General features: G+C 57.8%; 1 protein-coding gene across 1 annotated transcript; it reads right to left on the bottom strand.

Moving 5' to 3' along the window:
* Positions 1 to 40: 40 nt before the first annotated feature.
* On the bottom strand, positions 41 to 18,681 carry LOC116271713 (lamin-B2). The gene is made up of 8 exons (XM_031660145.1): positions 18,354 to 18,681; positions 9,569 to 9,705; positions 4,981 to 5,137; positions 4,769 to 4,894; positions 1,351 to 1,521; positions 1,143 to 1,268; positions 650 to 870; positions 41 to 460 (listed from the first exon to the last, which is right to left on the bottom strand). The coding sequence occupies exons 1-8, from the start codon at positions 18,615 to 18,617 to the stop codon at positions 151 to 153; spliced, it is 1,512 nt and encodes a 503-aa protein (XP_031516005.1). The 5' UTR covers positions 18,618 to 18,681; the 3' UTR covers positions 41 to 150.
* Positions 18,682 to 23,728: the final 5,047 nt, after the last annotated feature.

Raw genomic sequence — 23,728 nt, 5'->3', positions numbered from 1 at the left:
CCCCTGTCACCCTGACCCTGGTCACCCCCATCCCAGCTAAGGTCACCCGTTACCCCGTCCCAGTCATTCCGGTCACCTTGTCCCCTGCCTCGCATTGGCCGGTGGCCCCGTCACCCTGACCCTGGTCACCCCCACCAGCTGGGTCACCCGTTACCCCGTCCCGGTCATTGCGGTCACCTTGTCCGAGTTGTTCTTGAGCTGCACGAACTTGCCCTCCAGGTCGATCTCCTCGATGCTGACACTGCCCGAGGCCGAGGCCTGCTGGGCCAGGTGGAAGCCACCACCACCACCCGTGCCCGTGCCCAGGACGCTGGGGCCGCTGCCCAAGGGCTCCTCCACCTCCAGCCTCTTCCGCTTACTGCGGCCCAGGCGCCCGGTGGCCGACGTGCTGCTGCCGCTGCTGCTCGAGGTGGCTCGTGAGACGGTGACGCGCGAGGATGGGCTGGGGGACAGCTTCAGCCTGTGGGGAAGGAAAGGAGGGCCGGACTGGTGGTGGCAGCCCCAGACAGCCCAGGGCACGCAGAGTGGCGGCCGCGGCCCAGCCCCACCTCCACCCCTGCCCAGCACTCCCAGCAGCCCCGTCTCGCCTCTCCTCCTACCCCGCCCCTCCTCCTCGCTCCGCGCCCCCAAGCCCCCAGGCCTGCCGCACCTCTCCTCCTCGCCCTCCAGGAGCTTCCGGTAGGCGTTGATCTCCATGTCCAGGGCCAGCTTCACGTCCAGCAGCTCCTGGTATTCGGCCAGCTGCTGCTGCATCACGTCCCGCATCTCCGTCATCTCTTGCTCCTTGGCGTCCAGCATCTTCCGGAACTTGTCCCGCTCCCCGGCCATGGCCTCCTCCAGCTCCCGGATGCGATCTTCAGCGGCGCTGGCCTGCGGAGGGGGCAGGCGGCGAAGGTCAGGGCAGCCCCTGAGTCACAAGGCCCGGGTGATCCTGGGACTGCGGGAGAGGGGCCCTCACCGCAGACTGGGGCAGAGACCAGGGCTGGGCATGGGGCGCACGGGACGGGAGGGAAGGGGCATCTCTGGGCGCCCCGAGGGCTCCATCCACTGCCAAGAGGCCAGAGCCCCGCGCCCCGCACATCCGGGACAGGGCCCAGAGGTCGGGCCAGGGGGCCGGCGGGCGGTGGCGCTGTGCGCGTCACCTGCTTCTGGAGGCCGGAGAGCTGGTAGCTGAGGGACTCCAGGCGCATGCGGGCCTCCTTCAGCTCCTCGCGAGCCGCACTGGCCGCCTTGTCGTTCTGGTCAGAGCTCAGCTTGGCGCTGTCCAGCTGTGGGGAGATGGGCAGGTGAGCGCGGGCGCGGGGTGGGGGTCCCACCGGCCACCCCTGCCCACCCGCCCGCTGGCCACACCTTGGCCTGGTAGGTCTGCTCCAGCTCCAGCTTGTAGAGCCGCACTTGTTCGTCGTGCTGGCTCCGCAGCTCCTCCAGCGCCTGTGCCATCTTGAAGTCATACTCCTGCTGCCGGCTGCTGTCCACCTCCACCAGGCGCCGCTCGTGCCGCCGCCGCGTCTCCCGCACCTCCTGCGGACCGAGGCCTCATGACCCTCCGGTCCCGCCTGGGCCCCAAGCACCAGGCCTAAGGGAGGGCTCCAAAATGTGCCAAGAGGAACCTCCAGGCAGTTCCTGGTTCCTTGTGCACAAGTTACAAACCGATACACGTGCAGGTGAGAGGCGGCCCAGGGGCCATCCACGCGCTAGAACGGACTCGGCCACGATAAGGAGTGAGGCTCTGACACCGCCAGGCATGAATGCACCTTGAGGACGTCACACTCAGCGAGAGAAGCCAGACAGAAAACGCCACCGTGTGTGATCCCATTTCCATGAAATGTCCAGGACAGGCCCATCCACGGAGACAGGGAGGGGATGGGTGGGTACCGGGGCTGGGAGTGACTGCTGATGGCTGGGGGGGGTTCTTTTTGGGTGATGGAATGTTCTAGAATTAGAGGTGATGGTTACAAAACCCTGTGGAGATCCTGCCAATGCTGAACTGTACACTTTAAAAAGGTGGACTTAAAATAGCCGGGTGTTGTGGCGGGCGCCTGTAGTCCCAGCTACTCGGGAGGCTGAGACAAGAGAATCGTTTGAACTTGGGAGGTTGCAGTGAGCCAAGATCGCATCACTGCACTCCAACCTGGGCAACACAGGGAGACCATGTCTCTCAAAAAAAAAATTAATCTCTCATAAAAGCCATTATTGAAGAAAGCGGGCCAGGCGTGGTGGCTCACACCTGTAATCCCAGCACTTTTGGGAGTTCGAGGTAGGCGGATCACCTGAGGTCAGGAGTTTCAGACCAACCTGGCCAACACGGAGAAACCCCATCTCTACTAAAAATACAAAACAGCCAGGTGTGGTGGTAGCGGGCGCCTGTAATCCCAGCTACTCTAGAGGCTGAGGGAAGAGAATTACTTGAACCCTGGAGGTGGAGGTTGCAGTGAGCTGAGATCACGCCACTGCACTTCAGCCTGGGCGACAAAGCAAGACTCCATCTCAAAACAAACAAAAATCAAAACAAAGAAAGTGAATTACTGATGTTCGCACCTCAGGGCCCAAATTACAGGGGGGCAGCAGACCCGGCCCTGACAGTGATGGGATGCCCGGGCCACAAGGCAGGGGAGCCACAAGGCAGCTGTCTCGACACAGGGCGGGGTCACACCAGGGCAGAGGCACTAACTGGAGCTCATATGGCTCTCAGGAAGGAAACGGCCCCTTCCTCCTCTTCCCAGCTCCCCCTACTCCGCGACAGAAACCATGTCACTTATCACCACGGGACTGGTTTATAAAAACAGCAGAGGCTGGGCGCGGTGGCTCACGCCTGTAATCCCAGCACTCTGGGAGGCTGAGGTGGGCAGATCACGAGGTCAGGAGTTCAAGACCAGCCTGGCCAACATGGTGAAACCCCATCTCTATTAAAAATACAAAAAATACACCAGGCTCAGTGGCTCATGCCTGTAATCCCAGCACTTTGGGAGGCCGACGCAGGCGGATCACAAGGTCAGGAGTTCAAGACCAGCTGACAAACATGGTGAAACCCTGTCTCTACTAAAAATACAAAAATTAGCTGGGTGTGGTGATGCGCACCTATAATCCCAGCTACTCAGGAGGCTGAGGCAGGAGAATCGCTTGAACCCGGGAGGCAGAGGTTGCAGTGAGCTGAGTTGGTGCCACCGTACTCCAGCCTGGGTGACAGAGCAAGACTCAAAACAAAAAAAGAAAAAAAATTAGCTGGGTGTGGTGGCGCTCACCTACAATCCCAGCTACTCTATAATTCCAGCTACTCGGGAGGCTAAGCCCAGCGTGGGCAAAAGCAAGACTCCATCTCAAAACAAACAAAAAAATAGCAGAAACGCTTCTGAAGGAAGTTGGCTACCTTTGCAGTCAGCGAGATGGGTGGCCCAGCCAAGCAGAGCTCTGCGAGCTGCGCACCCACCCCCACAGCCACCCACCCACCTCCACGGCTGCCCTCTCCAGGACTCCGCACCCTGTGGGCTGCACAGGCCTGCGTCAGGCTCCCTACCGCAGCTCCCTGTGAGGGCTCCGCGGGGGTCTCTTCCCAGCCCCTGCACAGCCTTCGTGGGTCTCTTCCCAGGTGCCCTGTGGGCTCTACCTGGGGCATGTTCCTGCGCCCCCGCACAGAAGCCCTCATGAGTCTCTTCACGGGCTCTCTCACAGGTTCCTCCATAGACCCCCTCACAACTGCCCTGGCGGCCTCCCCTCTGGCTCCTGTGGGGGCCCTCGCACGCTCTGGGCCTGGCCGGAGTGGGGCACGGCTCCTGAGCAGCCTGAACATCCCTCCACCAGCAGTCAGCAGCTCTCCCTGGGCAGTGAGTGTGGGCCCGGCCAGCCCCGGCATTCCACCCTGCACTGTGACATCACAATTGGTTGTGAGGGACACAGGCCGACGACGCCTTCTCTCCCCACTCCCCTCTCCGAGCCCCTGGAGGCAGAGGCCCCAGGAAGGAGGCTGGGTGGGGAGCGCAGGCCCCACCCTCACTTTGGACAAGGAGGCCCTGTGGGAGGCTGGACAGTGGCCCCCAGAAGATGCACCTGACGCCTGCCTCATGGTCTAGCGGTTAGGATCCCAGGCAGCTGGGGTTCTGCTCTCAGGGTGGGAACGCCAAGCTTTTAGAAAGGCAAGAAATCAAAGGAGACCTTCCTTGACACTGAAGAGTTCTGGCTGGGCACGGTGACTCACGCCGGGAATCCCAGCACTTTGGGAGGCCGAGGCGGATGAATCACCTGAGGCCAGGAGTTCGAGACCAGCCTGGCCAACCTGGTGAAACCCTGTCTCTACTAAAAATACAAAAATTACCTGGGCATGGTGGTGCACGCCTGTAATCCAGCTACTTGGGAGGCTGAGGCAGGAGAATTGCTTGAACCTGGGAGGTGGAGGTTGCAGTGAGCCAAGATCGTGCCACCACATTCCAGCATGGGTGACAGAGCAAAACTCCGTCTCAAAAAAAAAAAAAGATGTGCCCACGTCCCCATCCCCAGCAGCTGTGAATGGACCTTATTCGGAAATGGGGTCTTTGCAGATGCCATTAGGTCACTATGGATGATCCAGGCAGGCCCAAGTCCAATGACAAGTGTCCTTGCAGGATACAGAGTATGGACACAGAGGGGAGGCAGCGTGGGAAGACAGAGGCAGGCACTGGGGAGATGCAGTCGAAGCCAAGGGCGCCCTGAGAGGCAGGAAGGAGCCTCCCTGGAGCCGTGAGGGTGGACTTTGCGCTTCTGCTGTGCCAGGCTGGAGGCCAGGCCGCTCACTCACCTCCTCGAACACACTCTTCCGGAAGTCCAGCTCCTCCTGCAGGCTCTGGCAGCGGTTCTCCAGGTCCACACGCATCAGTGTCTCTTTCTCCAGCTGCTTTTTGGCCACTGCATGACCGTCCTCGGCCTGGGAGACACAGGACAGCGAGCCGGTGTGACAACGTGTCTGCTGCAAACGCCCTGCTGGGGCGTCCCGTGGCCCCTGGCACCTACCTTGGCCAGCTGGGCCCGCAGCTCGGCCACGTCACTCTCCAGGCCGCGCTTGTCGCTGAGGGCAGCTGCCAGCTCCACCTCGCTCCGGTGGAACAGGGACTCCAGGTCCTTCACACGGCCCTGGGCCACCGTGAGCTCTCCCTCCCTCTTCTTGGCGCTGAAAGTCAAGAGGGCAAGTGAGCGGGGAGGGGCAAGGTCCATGGGGCCGCAGGGAGCACCTCAGGGGGCGTCAGGCAAGCCCAAGGACAAGGTCACCGGAGCTTCCGAGCCCCAGACCTTCCCGTCCCACAGACGACGCAGCCCCACGCACCCAGGCAAAGGCACACGTGCCCTCATCGTCTGCCCTGCACTGTCAGGAGTCCAGCAAGTGACAGCCACCAGTGCTTGGAACCACCCTGGAGGTGTGGGCTTTTCCAGCCTCTCCTGCCCATTCTGGACCCAGGAGGACCACTTGGGAAGAAATTAATGCATCCTCTATTAATGTTACAAAGGAAGACCCTGGCCTTTGAAGAGTCGGCCTTGTTTGTAAACTTGAGCTGTCTGAAGCAGGCTTACCTGGTCTTCCACTAAACCAAATTAGCTCCAGCATTAGATATTTAAGATAGCAAATACTCAGGCTTTTTAAACACACAAATACTACCAGTGTGGATTTTAGGCTTTTTTTTTTTTTTTTTAAAAGAGACAGGGGTTCACTTGTTTGCACAGGCTGGTCTCGAACTCCTGGCCTCAAGGAATCCTCCTGTCTCAGCCTCCCAAAGTGCTGGGATTACAGGTGTGAGCCACCCCTCCCCGCAGGGAACTAACTATATCTCCCAAGCAACAGTGAGGACACCCACGGTTTCTCAGCGTCAGAACTGCTGACATTTGGGGCGGTCCTGGGCACTGCAGGGTGCTGAGCCCTGTCCCTGGCCTCCACCCACTTCAGACCAGAAGCCTCTCGCTGCCCAGTTTTGACAACCACAAATGTCCCCAGGAATCACCCAGTGTCCCCTGGGGACAGAATCACCCCAGGATGGGGACAACTGGGTGTATCTGGAATACCACAGCAAAGGCTGCTGGCTGGACATGAAAAGAACATCCACATCCCGGCGGCTGGAGCCCGTGGCCAGAGGTCAGAAGCGACAGGGACCTCTCCCACCCAGCAGAATGCTGTGTTCCCGACTCTCCCTAGAGCCTTTCTTTCTTTTTTCTTGAGTTGGAGTTTCGCTCTTGTTGCCCAGGCTGGAGCCTGGTGTGATCTCAGCTCACTGCAACCTCTGCCCCCCAGGTTCAAACGATTATCCTGCCTCAGTCTCCCAAGTAGCTGGGATTACAGGCATGAGCCACCAGGCTCGGTTAATTTTATATTTTTAGTAGAGATGGGGTTTCTCCATGTTGCCCAGGCTGGTCTCGAACTCCTGACCTCAGGTGATCTACCCGCCTCGGCCTCCCAAAGTGCTGGGATTACAGGCGTGAGCCACCGTGCTCGGCCCCCCCGTGCCCTTCAAAAGACCACCTAGGTATTTGCCCAAGAACTGAAAGTGACCACCTGTCTAACTGTATCTCCATCAACAACTGTATTTATCTATATTATCTATGTGCATATATATCAATCTACAGATAGCTTTATCTTTCTCTCTTTCTTTCTTTTTTATTTTTTTGAGACGGAGTTTCACTCTTGTTGCCCAGGCTGGAGTGCAATGGCACAATCTTGGCACACCCCAACCTCTGCCTCCTGGGTTCAAGCAATTCTCCTGCCTCAGCCTCCCAAGTAGCTGAGATTACAGGCATGTGCCAGCACGCCCAGCTAATTTTGTATTTTTAGTAGAGACGGGGTTTCTCCATGTTGGTCAGGTTGGTCTTGAACTCCCGACCTCAGGTGATCCACCTGCCTTGGCCTCCCAAAGTGCTGGGATGACAGGCGTGAGCCACCACGCCCAGCCTTACAAATAGCTATATCTATCTATTGCTGTATCTATCACTGTCTATCCATCTATCCATCTACCCATCATCCATCCTTCCATCCATCCATCATCCACCCATCTCTCTCTCTCCCACTAGCTGCCAAGCTCTCACTCTCTGTGGGACTCTTCCTTCCTTCCTTGTGTGACCCAGGAAGGGAGGGCTGCCCTCCCAGCTCACAGTGCCCTCCCTGCCCAGGATCTGTAATAAATCCTCAAACTTGTTTCCTATCGCTGTGCTGAATTTGCACCTTCTGTCAGAAGAACCAGGAGCTGCCCTAGGCTGGGATCCCAGTGCCAGAGCAATGGTCAGGCAGGCAAACGCCGAACATGGGTCAGACGCGAGCTACAGGGCAGCCCGTGTGTAAACAGCCTCTCCTGTGAGGGGTCCCTGGTTGGGGGTCAGACAACCAGGTCTAAGGCCACCTGCCAGGTAAAAGCATCCGTGCCAGGTGCACTGAACCCCAGGTCTGGCTCCTGTTGTGTCCCGCCAGGGGCAGGGCTGCCAGCCGCTCTGGCGCTGGACCTGGTGAAGCCAGGGCTCTCCACACTGGAAATGTGGCATCTGCTTGCGTTTGAGAGGTATGAAGGCCAGAGACTTCGGCCACAAAGCTGACGCGCCCCCATCGGCAGCCCTCAGGGACACTCAGCTCTACTTCCCCGCATGGAGCAGATCTCCAGCAGGGCCTGGGATGCAGATCCCGTATCTCTAAGCACATGCCACCCAGGCCAGGCCCTTCTGCTCAGCGGGCAGCGAGCCCCGCGGCCCTGCAGGGGATTTTTGCAGGGGTCTGGGGGGAGCTGGAGTCTGTTGGGCAAATCCTGACCGAGTGCCCGCTGTGTGGAAGGCACCGCTCTCACACCAGAGGTGCGTCTAGAACCCTTGCCTTACACTGCGGGATGTCCTTGCAGGGGGAGGCACCAGCGACACAGGCTGCCCACCAGATGGGAGGCTGCCTGCGGGCAGGGCTGGAGCGGGGCTGGGAGACAACCCTGGGGGCAGAGACCTGAAGAAGCAGCGCTGGAGGAGCCAGGGCCACCGCTGCTGAAACAGCCTTCCAGGCAGGCGAACAGCAGCACAAAGGCCCAGGGGTGAGGTGGAAGAGGCAGGCTGCAGACCAGCTCAGAGGACTGGAGCAGAGATCAGGGTATCTGGGAATCTCCTCAGTAACTCGGTCTAAACCACAGGGTTCTGCAGGACTGCAGGGCATGCCCAGGAGGCAGGGTGCTGGCTACCAGGGCTCAGACCCGGTTCCTAAGAGCACCAGGCGCTGAGTTAGAATCTTCAGCTGTGTACCCGGGGTTTCGTGGCAGGCTCTGGCTTGTCAGGTCCTGCACGCTGCTCCTTGTGTTTCTCTCATTGTGGGGTTTTGGAGATAAATTTGTTAGGATAAGAAAAACACTAGGCTTGGCCCAGTGGCTCATACCTATAGCAAGCGCTTTGGGAGGCCGAGGTGGGAGGATCTAGCCCGTGAGTTCAAGACCAGCTTGAGCAACATAGCGAGACCTCATCTCTACAAATAATTAAAAAATTAGGCCAGGTACAGTGGTTCACACCTGTAATCCCAGCACTTTAGAAGGCTGAGGCGGGTGTATCACTTAAGTCCAGGAATTTGAGACCAGCCTGGCCAACATGGTAAAAAAAAGTAGCCGGGCATGGTGCTGTTAGCCTCCAGCTACTCAGGAGGCTGAGGCAGGAGAATCATTTGAATTTGGGAGCTGGAGGTTGCACTGAGCTGAGATCGCACCACTGCACTCCAGCCTGGGTGACAGAACAAGCCTATGTCTCAAAAATAAATAAATAATAAAAAATAAAAAAATTAGCTGGGTGCAGTGGTGCCTTCCTGTGGTCCCAGGTACCCGGGGCGGGGCTGAGGCAGAAGGATCACCTGAGCCTGGGGGTTCGAGGCTGCAGTGAGCTGTGATTGTGCCACTGAACTCCAGCCTAGGCAACAGAGACCCTGTCTCAATGAAAAGGAAAAGATGGGCCTCACTGCGGACGCCACGCACTGCTCCGGAGATTGTGAACTGGGAATTCCTCAACACCTAGGGCGGGCACTGTGTAGCATTTTCTTTTTTTAATGTTTTAATTTGAGGTGAAATTCACATCCTGTAAATTTCAACTTCTTAAAGTGAACAGTTGAGAGGTGCCTGGTACAGGGCCAGCAGCAGCTCTGTCCCGCCTGCACGGTGCAGTTCTGACATTTCAGAGCTCCGTGCACCCCTGTCCAAGCTCTAATCATGCCAGAGCCTGCATGGCCCCACTAATGAACCAGCACGGTGGGTGCTGAAGGCAGACAGCTCAGAGCCGCTGCCCGAGCAGGTCCCGGGGTGCACCTGTGCTGTGTGGGATGTGCTGAGAGTGGGCAGCCTGTCCTCATTCGTGCCTGGCCCCAGGGTCCCCAGCTCCTGGTCCCCATCAGGCGCAAATGGTCCCTTCTGGAGCCCCAGGCCCCGGGCAGGCGGGCAGTGGTCCCTGGGCCAACCTGGAGGGTCTCCTGTTGGCGAAGGGAAGCCAGCTCTCCATGGGAGCAGCACCAGCCCAGGCGGAGGGAGGGCATCGGATGGAGAAGTCCCCTGCCCACCCGCCCCCCTGATCCCGTGGTGCCGGGATCAGGGTGACGTCGTGCCCAGCCATGACCACTCACCTCTTGTTGACCTCGTCCAACTCTGCCCTCAGCTTCCCAATCTCTATCTGCAGCCGGGCGCGCTCTCGAGCTGTCTCATCCAGGACTCTCCGGGCGTCGGCCAGCTCTGACTCGTACAGCGCCTTGATGCCACTCACCTGGGGAGACCCAGGACAGGGTGAAGTGAGGAGGTACCCTTCCCTTTGGACTGCAGCAGCCTGGGGGCCCGGTCACTGGCCCCGCTCAGATTCCCGGGGACTGGCACGCAGAGCGAGAGGATGGCAGCCTGGGGACAGCCTGGACCAGCACAGCAGCTGGATGGAGCCTGTCCCCTTCCCCGGAGGACTGGCCATACCCAGACACGCAGCCCTTTGGCTGCTCTCATAGCGACATGATGCCTGGCCATTAGGTGCATTTTTCACACTCTTGGTTTCAGAACCAGAAAATTGTTGGGACATTTAATCAAGGATCTCTCCCTCTGGGCACGTGGACACTGAGCTGATCACTCTCGGACAACTGGTGATGACAGCAACCCGGGGCCCTCCCAGACCCCGCTGGGCCCCTGAGACCCTCCACTTTTTCTGCAAAGCTGTGTCTCTCCCAGGCCTGCTAGGCCCGAGAGCCCCCTGCCCCCACTAGCCTCTGCAACCTGGGGTCCCCTTCCAGACCCCTCTGGGCCCCTGAGACTCCCCCCAGGCCTCTGCAACCCGGGTTTCCTCCTGGTCTCTGCTGGGCCCAAGACCCGCCCCCCAACCAGTCTCTGCAACCTGGAGACCCCCTCTCAGACCCCGCTGGGCCCAAGATCCCCCACTTCTGCCAACTGGGGGCCAGCCCGTGCACCTCTATGCCCCCACCTTGCACACAGGCACATGGCCTGCGGGCTCAGGCTGCTCCTTGATCTGCCCCTGTTGTGTTCTCGGCTGCCACCGCTCTGCCCACCGCACCGGGATCTGCAGCCCGAGCCCCTGTACTCCCCACCAGCCCTCCACGCTCCTCACCACCAGCTCCCCTGCACTCAGCCCTCACCAGCCTCAACCAGCGGCCCTCAGTGGCTCCCCACCTCCACCTCAATCACAGGATCTGTGTCCCCAGCTCCCCCACACCAGTTCCCCTCACTCAGCTCCCTCTGCACTGCTCTCCACTTAGCTCCTCTCTCTACTCAGCCTCAATCCAGAGGGTTCGCTCCCACCAGCGGCCCCCACCTTCCACCCCTCAATCACAGGGATCTGCAGTCCCCAGCTCCCCCCACACCAGCTCCCCACCCCACCAGCCACCCCCACATTTCCCCACGGAGACCTGGCCCAGCCAGCAAGGATGCGGCGAGGGGCTGGAGAGCCGGGGGTCACCAGGGTGGGCAGAAGTGACTTGAACACCCTCTGGGCCTCCCGGCTAAAGAAAGCCCCCAAACCCGCCCCTCCCGAGGGCCGCCGGGCGAACTTGAGGCACACGCGGTGCCCGGGAAGGCGACCTCTTCACTTGCTACTAATCCTGCTGCAACCACAGCCGCCACCTGCCTGGCCTCTGCACGCGCCAGCTGGGGGCACGGCTCAGGCTTCTCGTGGCCTTCCTGCCTCCCCTCCTCCCACAGGCCCATGCACTCAATGAGTTTAAACATATGTGGAAGCAAACCGCAGTGAGATGCCACTTCACACCTGCCAGGGCGTCCGTCAAGAAGACAGACGGTCGCAGGTGCGGGCAGTACACAGAGAAATCGGAACCTCACAGACAGCAGCAGGAACCTGAGCTGAGGCAGCCCTACAGAAAACAGCCCAGGGGCTCCCCCAAGAGTCACAGAGCCACCCCGTGACCCGGTAACTCCACTCCTGGGTGTGGACCCAGAAGAAATGAAATTCACTTCCATGCATGTTTGAAAACTACACACGGTGCTGGGCGCGGTGACTCACGCCTGTAATTCCAGCACTTTGGGAGGCCGAGGCGGGCAGATCACGAGGTCAGGAGATCGAGACCATCCTGGCTAACACGGTGAAACCCCGTGTCTACCAAAAACACACAAAAAAATTAGCCAGGTGTGGTGGCAGGCGCCTGTAGTCCCAGGTACTCAGGAGGCTGAGGCAGGAGAATGGCATGAACCCGGGAGACGGACGTTGCAGTGAGCCGAGATCACGCCACTACGCTGCAGCCTGGGCGACACAGAGACTCTGTCTCAAAAAAACATATACATATGGCCGGGCGCCGTGGCCCAGAGGCCTGTCATCCCAGCACTTCAGGAGGCCGAGGCAGGCAGATCACCTGAGGTCAGGAGTTCGAGACCGGCCTGATCAACATGGAGAAACCCCGTCTCTACTAAAAATACAAAATTAGCCGGGTGTGGTGGCGGGTGCCTGTCATCCCAGCTACTCCGGAGGCTGAGGCAGGGGAATAGTTTGAACCTGGGAGGCGGAGGTTGCAGTGAGCCAGGATCGCGCCAGTGCACGCCAGCCTGGGCAACACAGTGAAACTCCATCTCAAAAAATATATATATATGTGTGTATATATATATTCCATTAAAACATTACTCATCCCATCACCCCAGCGTGACCATGAGAAAAACAACACACAAACCCCCATTGAGGAACATCCTACTGCACACCTGCCCAGCCCCCTCAGGACCAACCAGAATCTCTAACCAGGAATGTGGAGGAAACTAGCAGCCTGGAGGAACCTGGGAGAAAGGGACATGGTCACTAAATGTCACGTGAGATAGTGGATGGGGTCTTGGGGCAGGAAAGGATAGCAGGGGAAACTGAGGAAGTAGGAATACATGATGGATCTGCCCGCCTTAGCTTCCCAAAGTGCTGGGATTACAGGAGTTAGCCACCGCACCTGGCATACGATGATGGGAGGCTGAGGCCAGCAGATCACCTGAGGTCAGGAATTTGAGACCAGTCTGGTCAACATGGTGAAACCCCATCTCTACTAAAAATACAAAAATTGCACCATTGCATTCCAGCCTGGGCGAGCACAGAGCAAGACTCTGTCTCAAAAAAAGTAACTTTTTTTTTTTGTCTTTAAGACAGAGTCTTGCTCTGTCTCCCAGGCTGGAGTGCAGTGGGGTGATCTCAGCTCACTGCAACCTCCGCCTCCTGGGTTCAAGCGATTCTCCTGTCACCCGAGTAGCTGGGACTACAGGTGCCCACCACCATGCCCGGCTAATTTTTGTATTTTTAGTAGAGATGGGGTTTCACCATGCTGGCCAGGATGGTTTCAATCTCCCGACCTCATGATCCGCCTGCCTCAGCCTCCCAAAGTGCTGGGATTACAGGCGTGAGCCACCACGCCCAGACGGTTTCCACATTTTTAAATGGCTAGGGGTGGCCAGGAGAGGTGGCTCAGATCACCTGAGGTCAGGAGTTCGAGACCAGCCTGACCAGCATGGTGAAACCGCATCTCTGCTAAAAATACAAAAATTAGCCAGACGTAGCAGTGCAAACCTGTGATCCCAGCTACTGGGGAGGCTGAGGCACGAGAATCGCTTTAATCCGGGAGGCGGAGGTTGCAGTAAGCCAAGATTGTGCCACTGAACTCCAGCCTGGACAACAGAGCAAGACTCTGTCTCAAAAACAAAAACAATAAAGGGGAAAAAGATGAAGATACTTTGTGACACAGGCCGATTCTATGCACTTCACAGTTCCATGCGTATAAATAAAGTTTTATTGACACACAGCTGCACCCACTTATTCACCTATGGTCTAAGGCAGCTTTCACCCTATGGCAGAGCTGAGCGGTTTAGATGGAGAGTGTCTGGCCTTTTTTAGAAAAAGTCTGCCGACCATGCCTGGGCGCCATGCTGTGATGATGAGGAAAGTTCTCGTCTAGAGGCCGGGGCACCTCACAAAGAACCTCTGAGCCTGTGGAACAGGTGTGCCGGGGCAGGCCAGCCTGCCTGTGCTTGTGAGGCGCTGCAAAGGGCTGGGGACAGGCTGGGCCTTTTGTTCCATGTGTCACGGCATCTAGCAAGTGCTGGGCTTGAGGGATGCCACCAAGTGTGTCCACACACGTGGGCCTGGCAGGGCTCAGACAGCCTGAGATGGCCTTTGCCTGGACCCGTCGGACACAGAGCGGCACAACTCAGCTGGAGGAGTCCACGGTGGGACAAAATGGCCCGGCTACAGCTCTGTGCAGAAAATGCAAACACCAGCTTGGGGTCTCTTCCAAAGCGGACTCCACCCTCCACGCTCACCTCCGAGACCCCCTCTGGCAGCCCTAAGCAGCCAGGGGACACCAGGGGCAGGGAACGGCAGAAGACACCGAAGCCAGGTCTCCTCCCTCGGGAACGTTAAGGCCTGGCAGGGAAGTACCTGGAGTACCTGCCTCTCCTGCACCTGGACCCAGGCCACGGCGCTGCCTCCCTGCACCCGTCCCCACCCCCAACACCCACTGATCCTCCTTCAACAAATATTCAACAAATACCCATCTGGCCAGCACCCACCCCACTCTTCCCCACGCCCCCCAACAACGCTTGTATATGGTGATTCATCCACACCGCCAAAAGACACCCCCCAGCATCACACGGGAATGTGGAACCCATGCTTGGCCTGGTTTTGTACGAGTGTGCAATGGTGAGCTCGTGCGGGCAGGAAAGAAGTGAGCAAGTTAGCCGGGCGTGGTGGTGCAGGCCTGTAATCCCAGCTACTCGGGAGGCTGAGGCAAGAGAAGTGCTTGAACCCAGAAGGTAGAGGTTCCAGTGAGCCAAGATCACACCACTGCACTCCAGCCTGGGTTACAGAGAAAGACTCCGTCTAGAAAAAAAAAAAACAAACAACGGCCAGGTACAGTGGCTCATGCCTGTAATCCCAGCACTTTGGAAGGCTGAGGTGGGCAGATCACAAGGTCAAGAGATACAGACCATCCTGGCCAACACGGTGAAACCTCGTCTCTACTGAAAATATAAAACTTAGCTAGGTGTGGTGGCGCACGCCTGTAATCCCAGCTACTCAGGAGGCTGAGGCAGGAGAACTGCTTGAACCCAGGAGGCGGAGGTTGCAGTGAGCTGAGATCACGCTGCTGCACTCCAGCCTGGGCGACAGAGTGAGATTCCGTCTCAGAAAAGTGAGAAACGTGTGTGTGAGGACCTTGGGGGACGCCACGCACCAGGATGCTGTGAGTCGTGTTATGAGCCTGAAAAAATCTGAACTGAGTCCCTCATGCCTGGGCATGGCTCCTCGGCCTGGCCATTCTCGTGGGGGTTGCGTTATCCTCATGGAGGCTGGGTCATCCTCATGGGGTTAGGGTTGGGGTTAGGGTTAGGGTTAGGGTTAGGTAATTCGCTTTTCAGGGGGCTGAGGAGCACCCCAGCCTCCACCCACTCTATGCCAATGATGTCTCTCTCCCAATGTGACAACCAAAGGCAGGCCCAGCCTTGGCCAAGAGTCCCCTGGGGGCAGAACCTGGCCAGGTGAGAGAGGCCCTGCTGTCCAGGTGACCTGCATGCTCTGAGGCCCGACACCCCAAGTCCCTCCTTGCCGGAGCTCCCTCCCCTGCCCCCCATCCTGCCAGCCTGAGCCAGAGGCTGCTTTCTGAACCCCACCTGGCCCACCTGTGTCTAGAAAGACCCCAGCTATTCCGGGTCACTCCCTCCATGTGACGCCTCCCTACTAGCGGCCCCTACCCCAGCAGGTTTCCAGCTCTGCTCCCCACTAGCCGGGTTCCTGGCCCACCAGTCCCAGGCGGAACTCCCAGCTGTCCCCTGCCACATGCCCTGCAGACACGGCTGGGTGACAGGGCTCACAGGGGGGCCAGTGTGTCATCTGCTGAATGGCTGCCTTCACCCGAGTCAGACCTGCATTTCACCCTGCCTGAGTGAACTGAGTTGTAAAGGACGCTGCTGGGGCCCCGAGAGGTGGCGGGGCCAGGCTCCCTCTAGAGCACGGGGCGGTCCAACAGGGCATCCAGTGGGGCTGGGGCTGGTACCTCCCCAGCACTCATGAGGCCCTGCACCCTCAAAGCTCCCTGCAGCTGTTCATCCCATTGGCAGGTGGGACAACAGAGGCCCGAAGACAAGAAGCCAGCTCTAACCCCGCACGCCACGGGTCCAGCAGGCGGCCTCGATGTTGGGACAATTCTGTCCCCACTGGACAGATGGCAAGATGGAGGCTCCAAGAGACACCGGGGCCTGCCCAAAGCCACACTAATTGAAAAGCAGGGGACTGGCCAGGCACAGCGGCTCACACCTGTAATCCCAGTACTTTGGGAGGTGGAGGCAGGTGGACCACCTGAGGCCAGGAGTTTGAGATCAGCCTAGCCAACATGGCCAAACCCTGTCTCTACTAAAAGTACAAAAATGAGCCAGGCGTGGTGGCGCACACCTGTAATCCCAGCTACTCAGGAGGTGGGGACAGGAGAATTGCTTGAACCCGGGAGGCAGAGGGTGCAGGGAGCTAAGATCACACCACTGCAATCCAGCCTGGACGACAGAGCGAGACTCTAACTCAAAAAAAAAAAAAAGGAAAAAAAAAAACAGCAGGGGACCCCACCAAGCACTGATCTTCCTTCTACCTCCCTGAAGGCACCAGCTACATTCTTTCAGGTTCCCTGTCCCCAGGGCACTGTGACAGCAGAACCCACAGGGAGCCACTAAACAAAAGCTAACCTGCTGTGGCCCCACACACAAGAGCTGAGTATTATAACTATGCCCATTCCAAAGGCGAGGGCACTGAGACTCAGAGAGGGTAAGTGACTAGCCCAAGGTCACACAGAGGGTAAGTGGCTCCCAGAAACGACCTGACCCCCTCAACAAGCAGCTCTTCTCCCAGAAGCCCACCAGGTCCTCTGATCTCCAGATGGGCGAGTGGGGGCTGGGAGCTGCAAATCCCGACTTCAGCACCTGGCTCTCCCAACAGGACGCTGGGACCTGGGGACCCCAGGACCCCAACCCATGGCAGGAATCAAGTGGGTGCTCCTGCCTGCCATCCGTTCTGGAGTCCTGTCCTTGAATTGGGCATGGCCAGCGGGAGGGACAAACAGCCTCCCCAGGGTTAGGTTGGGGAGCAGGACAGATGGCACCCAGACCCCAAGACACCCTGACCTCACGCCCCCTTGATGGGCAGACTTTCCAGCCCTTTCTCCTTCAGTCCGCACTGAAGCCTCGGGGTCCATTCAGAACCTCAACACTTTCCTCTGGACCCAAGACCCCAGCTCTCCCGCTTCCTTCATATTCCCTTGGGGGCAGAACCTGCCAGGCCACCAGTGACCCCAGGGCACAGATAAGGGCCTGCGAAATTTCCCATGGGACTCCAAGGTATCAGAACCTCTCCCTTGGCCCCCTACCCCTCACCCCCCGCCCGGGTGAGAGATGAGGGGCCTAATTCCCACCCCAGTCACCAATCTCTCCTGGATTCATCAGGGAACTCACTAAAGCTCCAGGGAGAACTGAGACCACGTGACTCACCCCAGAGACTCCAGGAAGACCCCCCCACACCCCATCATGGGCCTCCTCAGAGGGCCTGGGCCCTGCAGTCTCCTCGGAGCCCAGAGACCACCCCCATTCCCCCCCAGATGCCCCAACACCCAGCTTCATCCCCAGAGACTCCCACTCACACCCCCTCAGTTGGCGGGGGTCCACCAAGTCTCCTTGGAATCCTCTGAGGGATGAGGCACATGGTGGGCTGCAGCCCAATACTCAGGGAGCCCCCAGATCCCCAGGACCTCTCTTTGGTGGGGAGCCCTAGTCTGCAACCCTCATGGCCCCAGAACACACCTCTCACAGAAGGGTCCCCAGAGCTAGCTGGAGGCGCCTCTGCAGCCTTCACTCAGGACACGGAAGATCTCCTGGGACCCCCTCCATAGGTGGGGCATTCCTGGTCTGCACTTCTCCCTCAATGCCCTGGAAACTCCTGGGGGCCCCTGAGAGAATGGGCCATTCCCATCTGCACCCCTCCCATGGGGTCCCCCAAGATCTAGGAAACTGCGGTGAGCAGGCTCTGCCCAGGCGGCACCCCTCACTCAGGGTCTCCTCCTGGAGATCCCCGAGGCCGGGTCGTCCCCACTTCTGCTCAGGGTCCTCCGTGATCGTGTACCCCGCGGTGGGCTGGGCCTGGCCGAGCTGCACCCCTCACTTAAGGACCCCTCGAAACCCCCTGGAGACCCCCAAGCAGGGACCTGTCCCGGTCTGCACCCCTCCCCAGGGTCCCCGCGATGGCGCACCCCGCGGTGGGCAGGGCCTGCACCCTTCATTCAGGAGCCCCCCAAACCCCCTGGAGACCCCGAGCCGGGAGTCGTTCAGAGTCCCCGCGATCGCGCGCCCCGCGGTGGGCGGGGCCTGGCCGAGTAGCACCCTTCGCTCAGGAGGCACTCTCCGAAACGCAGCGGAGATCCCCGAGGCCGGACTGTCCCCGTCCGCATCCCAGCTCAGGGTTCCCCGCGACTGGGAGCCCCGCGGTGGGCTGGGCCTAGCCGAGCAGCACCCCTCACTCAGGAGCCCCCAAACCTCCTGGAGACCCCTGAGCCGGAGCCTGTCCCCGTCTGCACCCCCGCCCAGGGTCCCCGCGATCACGCACCCCGCGGTGGGCGGGGCCTGGACGAACTGGACCGCTCACTCTGGGGCCCCTCGAAACCCCCCGGACACCCTCGAGAGCCGGGCCCGTTCCTGTCTGCACCCAGGGTCCCAGCGATCGCGCACCCCGAGGTGGGAGGGACCTGGCCGAGCTGCACCCCTCACTCAGGGGCCCCCCGAAACCCCGCGGAAACCTCCGAAGCCGGGGCCCGTTCCCGTCTGCACCCCCGCCCAGGGTCCCCGAGATCGCGCGCCCCGCGGTGGGCGGGGCCTGCCGGCTGCACCCCCGCCCGACCCCTAAGCCCCGGCGCCCACCTCGCGAGTGGTCACCTCCTCCTTCTCTGAGATCTTGAGCAGGAGCCGGTCGTTCTCCAGCTCCAGCGCGCGGACGCGGTCGATGTAGTGAGCCAGGCGGTCGTTGAGCTCACGCAGCTCCTCCTTCTCCTGCAGCCGCGACAGGCGCGTGGGCGACAGCGGCGTGGCTGGTCCGCCCGCGCGGCCGGGCAGCGGCGTGGCCATGGTGGCGGCGGCTCGCGGCCTGCGCTGCTCCCGACGGCGGCCCGGGCTCGGCGGGCTCATTCAATCCGCGCCGCCGGCTGCAAGATGGCGCCGCGCCGCGCCGCGCCCGCCGCCCGCCGCCGCGGGGCAGCCTGGGACTGGTAGTCCGGCCACCGGGCGCGCGCGGGGCACGCCGGAAGTTGAAGTCTCTGCCCAGCTCCCGCTTCGCAGAGACGCTGACTCCAGAGACAGACCGCCTGGCTGCAAACTCCCAGCTCCGCCACGAGGAAACAGCATTGAGTTCCTTTTTAGTGCCTGTTTCCACACTTAGAGAACCTCAAAACGTACTCAAAGAACCAGACACAAAAGGCCCTCTAGGGCCGGGCGTGGTGGCTCACGCCTGTAATCCCAGCACTTTGGGAGGCCAAGGCCGGTGGATCACTTGAGGTCAGGAGTTCGAGAACAGCCTGGGCCACATAGGGAGACCCCCACCATCTCTACTATGGAGGCGCACGCCTGTAATCCTAGCTACTGGGGAGGCTGAGGCAGGAGAATCGCTTGAACTTGGGAGGTGGAGGTTGCAGTGAGCCAAGATCGTGGCACTCCAGCCTGGGCAACAATGGGAAACTGTCTCAAAAAAAAAAAAAAAAAAAAAAAGCAAAAAAAAAAAAAAAGCCACATAGTGTACAATGCTACTGATATAAAATGTCCAGAAGGCTATCAAGGAGCATGAATTTCAACAAATTGAGTTTAATGATCTCATTGGCTCTTATTAGCAATTCATGAATGGGACAGCATTCAATCTATGAAATAGGCACTCAAACGAGCTGAGCAGAGAGAATGGGCACTCTGCATTATAAGCAGAAAAGGCTGAAGAAAGGAGAAATAATAAATAAAATAAAAGCCAGGCCAGGTATAGTGGTTTGCTCACGCCTGTAATGCCAGCACTTTGGGAGGCCAAGGTGGGAGGATCGTTTGAGCCCAGGAGTTTGAGACTAGCCTGGGCAACATAGCAAGACCCCATTTCTAAAAATAAAAATAAAAAAAAATAGCCAGGTGCAGTGGCTCACACCTGTATTCCCAGCACTTTAGGAGGCCAAGCCGGGCAGATCACGAGGTCAGGAGTTTGAGACCAGCCTGACCAATATGGTGAAACCCTGTCTTTACTAAAAATACAAAAATTAGCCAGGCATGGTGGCACATGCCTGTAGTCTCAGCTACTCGGGGAAGCTGAGGCAGGAGAATGCTTGAACCTGGGGCCCGAGGAGGTTGGGGGCGGGATTTTCCCTCACTCCAGCCTAGCAACAGAGGTGTGAGACTCCATCTTAAAAAAAAAAAAAAAAAAAAAAATTAGCTGAGCTGGTCTAGGTATTTGGGAGGCTAAAGGTGTAGGTTAGCTGAGCACAAGAGAGTCAAAGGTTGCAGTGAGCCATGATCACATCACTGCATTCCAGCCTGGGTGACAGAGCGAGACTTTGTCTCAAAAAAAGTAAAAATAAAAATATGAAATAAAAACCAATGGGTTGATTCAAAGTTACTTTTTTCATAGGGTCTGTTTTGGCCTTGTTTTGGGGGACTCCTATCAAGGGTTAACTGAGCCTTGCTGGCTTGGTGGCTGTGAATGGTTTTGTTTTTTTTTTTTGAAAACCTGCACCCTTTAAAGTTCAGTTTGAGGCCAGGTGCGGGCAGCTCACAATCTCAGCACTTTGGGAGGCTGAGATGGGGGTATCGCTTAAGCCTAGGAGTTTGAGAACATCCTGGGCAACATAGTGAGACTCTGTCTCAGACAAAAAAAAATGTTTTTTTTTTTTTTTTTTGTAGAGACAGAGTCTCACTCTTGTCACCCAGGCTGGAGTGCAATGGTGTGATCTCAGCTCACTGCAACCTCCACCTCCTGGGTTCGAGCAATTCTCTGCCTCTGCCTCCTGAGTAGCTGGAATTACAGGCGCCTGCCACCATGCCCAGCTAATTTTTGTATTTTTAGTAGAGACTGGGTTTCATCATCTTGGCCAGGCTGGTCCTGAACTCCTGACCTTGTGATCCACCCACCTCGGCCTCCCAAAGTGCTGGGATTACAGGCATGAGCCACCGCACCCAGCCAAAAAAATTTTTAATCATTAGCCATGTGTGCTGGCACACACCTGTAATCCCAGCTCCTCGGGAGGCTGAGGCAGGAGGATGGCTTGCATCCACGAGTTCAAATCCACAGTCAGCCATAATTGTGCCACTGCACTCCAGTCTGGGCAATAGAACGAGACTCTGTTTCAAAAAATAAAAAAATAAAAGTTCAGTTTGACTACGTGGTACCTAGCACTAGAGACTCCATTCCAATTTTATCTGGTCTGCTGGGGACTAGAGACCCCAGTCTAAAACAATGGCCTGCCATACATTTTATTTAACAAGGCCAGGGACAGTGGCTCACACCTGTAATCTCAGCACTTTGGGAGGCCGAGGCGGACAGACCACCTGAGGCCAGGAGTTCGAAACCAGCTTGGCCAACATGGCAAAAACCTGTCTTTCCAAAAAATACAAAAATTAGCCAGGCATGGTGGTGGGCGCCTGTAGTCCCAGCTACTTGCGAGGCTGAGGCACAAGAATTGCTTGAACCCAGGAGGCAGAGGTTGCTGTGAGCTGAGATCACGCCACTGCACTCCAGCTTGGGTGACAGAGCGAGACTCTGTCTCAAAAAAAAACCCCAAAAATGTAACTTAACAAGACAATCTGTACAGCAGTGTTTCTCCAACTCTGCACTAGATATCTGGGGCCAGATCACTCTCTGTTGCAGGGGGTTGGAGACAGGGGGTGCTGTCCATTACAGGGTGTCGAGCAGCACCCATTCCATGCCATGAGCATCCCAGTCTCCTACTTATTTTTTATTTTATTTTTATTTGAGGCAGCGTCTCGCTTTGTGGCCCAGGCTGGAGTGCAGTGGCGCGATCTCAGCTCACTGCAATCTCCGCCTCCTGGGTTCCAGCGATTCTCCTGCCTCAGCCTCCCGAGAGCTGGGATTACAGGCACGCGACACCATGCCCGGCTGAGTTTTTGTGTTTTTAGTAGAGACGGTTTTGCCATCTTGGCCAGACTGGTCTTGAACTCCTGACCTCAAGTGATCTGCCCGCTTTGGCCTCCCAAATTGCTGGGATTACAGGCGTGAGCCACCGTGTCCGGCCTCAGACCCCTAGTTATGACAACTAAATATGTCTCCAGACATTGCCACATGTCACCGGAGGGGCAAAATTGCCCCAACTGGAGAATAACTTCCTCTTGCCCTAGAACTGGCCCGGTCGTACTTCTGCCTGGGGAACTCCTTCTCACACATCTCACCTTGGGGGTTTGGCTCAGCCTCTGCCAGAGACTCCAATAAATCACACACTGAGAATCTAATGCCCTTTCCAGCCTACTGAGGACACTGGGGGAAAATGCCCACCTGCCTCCAACAGCCAACATTCACTTGCTAATAGTCCCCTCTTACCAGTTAGACCCCTAGCCTTAGAACCCAGGCAGGAAGCCTGGCATGGTGGCTCACACCTGCAATCCCAGCACTTTGAGAGGCTGAGACAGGAAAATGGCTTGAGCCCAGGAGTTCAAGACCAGCCTCGGCAACATAGCAAGACCCATCTCTACAACATTTTTTTGTTTTTGTTTTTGAGACAGTCTCTCTGTCTCCCAGGCTGGAGTGCAGTGGCCCAATCTTGGCTCACTGCAACCTCCGCCTCCTGGGTTCAAGAGATTCTCCTGCCTCAGCCTTCTGAGTAGCTGGGATGACAGGCATGCACCACCACGTCTGGCTAATTTTTTTATTTTTGTAGAATTTCATCATGTTGGCCAGGCTGGTCTTGAACTCTGGACCTCAAGTGATCTGCTCACCTCAGTTTCGCAGAGTGCTGGGATTACAGGTGTGAGCCACTGCACCCGGCCCCTACAAAATAATTTTTTTAATTAGTTGATCGTAGTGATGTGCATCTGTATTCCCAGCTACTTGGGAGGCCGAGACAAGATCGCTTGAGCCCAGGAGGTAGAGGCTGCAGTGAGCTATGATCGCACCATTTCACTCCAGCCTGGATGACAGTGCAAGACTCTCTCTCTCTCTTTTTTTTTTTTTGGCAGGGGAGACAGGGTCTCACTCTGTCACGCAAACTGGAGTGCAGTGGCGTGATCTTGGCTTACTGCAACCTCTGCCTCCCAGGATCAAGTGATTCTCCTGCCTCAGCCTCCCGAGTAGCTGGGATTACAGGCATGTGCCACTACTGCCCAGCTAATTTTTGCTAGAGATGGGGTTTCACCATGTTGGCCAGGCTGGTCTCGAACTCCTGACCTCAAATTATCTGCCTGCCTCGGCCCCGCACAATGCTGGGATTACAGGTGTGAGCTACCATGCCCAGCTGCAAGACCCTCAAAACAAACAACAAATAAACCAGCCAGGCAAGAGGGGACTAGGCTGTGACTGTGTATTTAGAGACCTGATACTGTTTTCGTTCCTCATAAAAGGAGGAATATAAAATATAGATGGTAAAACACAATTGGAAATAAATAATACTACAGGAGGCAGGGCCAGAGGGGAGAAGGATGACTGAGGTTTGAGGTTTGGGTGGGAAATGGGGTCACTTTTTTTTTTTTTTTTTTGGAGACAAGAGTCTTGCTCTGTGGCCCAGGCTGGAGTGCAATGGCACCATCTCAGCTCACTGCAACCTCCGCCTCCCGGGTTCAAGTGATTCTCCTGCCTCAGCCTCCCAAGTAGCTGGAATTACAGGTGTGTGCCACCACGCCCAGCTAATTTTTGTATTTTTAGTAGAGACGGGGTTTCACTGTGTTGGACCAAGCTGGTCTCAAACTCCTGATCTCAGGTGATCCGCCAGCCTCGGCCTCCCACAGTGCTGGGATGACAGGTGTGAGCCACGGCGCCCAGCTGGGTCACCTGGCTAGGTCTGAGGGTCCCACCCTCAGACTGATCTGCAACCCCCTCCGCATCAATTTCTCACTGACCACCAGCCTTGGCCACTGGCCGACCTAATCTCCCTACTCGTCCGTCACTGGAGACCCTGCGGGGTCCCGCCCCCAACCCCATCGCGCTGCCCCTCTGGGCACTTCCATCCCCCCAGTCCCCCATCGCCAGCCTTTGCCTGTGCTGTTCCACCCGCCAAGAGCGCCGTTTCCAGCCTGACAGCGCGGGCCCGGGCCTCAGTCTTGCGCTC

Source organism: Papio anubis, chromosome 20 (assembly GCF_008728515.1).
Source record: "Papio anubis isolate 15944 chromosome 20, Panubis1.0, whole genome shotgun sequence".
In the NCBI taxonomy this organism is placed as follows: domain Eukaryota; kingdom Metazoa; phylum Chordata; class Mammalia; order Primates; family Cercopithecidae; genus Papio; species Papio anubis.
Note: the sequence above shows the minus strand (reverse complement) of the source record. Positions and strands in the feature narration are given on the sequence as shown.

Excerpts from the sequence above, each read along its gene's own strand:
- LOC116271713 (XM_031660145.1), bottom strand. The coding sequence starts at position 18,617 with ATGAGCCCGCCGAGCCCGGGCCGCCGTCGGGAGCAGCGCAGGCCGCGA. Across the intron at positions 1,269-1,350 it reads AGCAGACCTACCAGGCCAAG|CTGGACAGCGCCAAGCTGAG; the intron begins GTGTGGCCAGCG and ends ATCTCCCCACAG. Across the intron at positions 461-649 it reads CTGGAGGGCGAGGAGGAGAG|GCTGAAGCTGTCCCCCAGCC; the intron begins GTGCGGCAGGCC and ends CCTTCCCCACAG.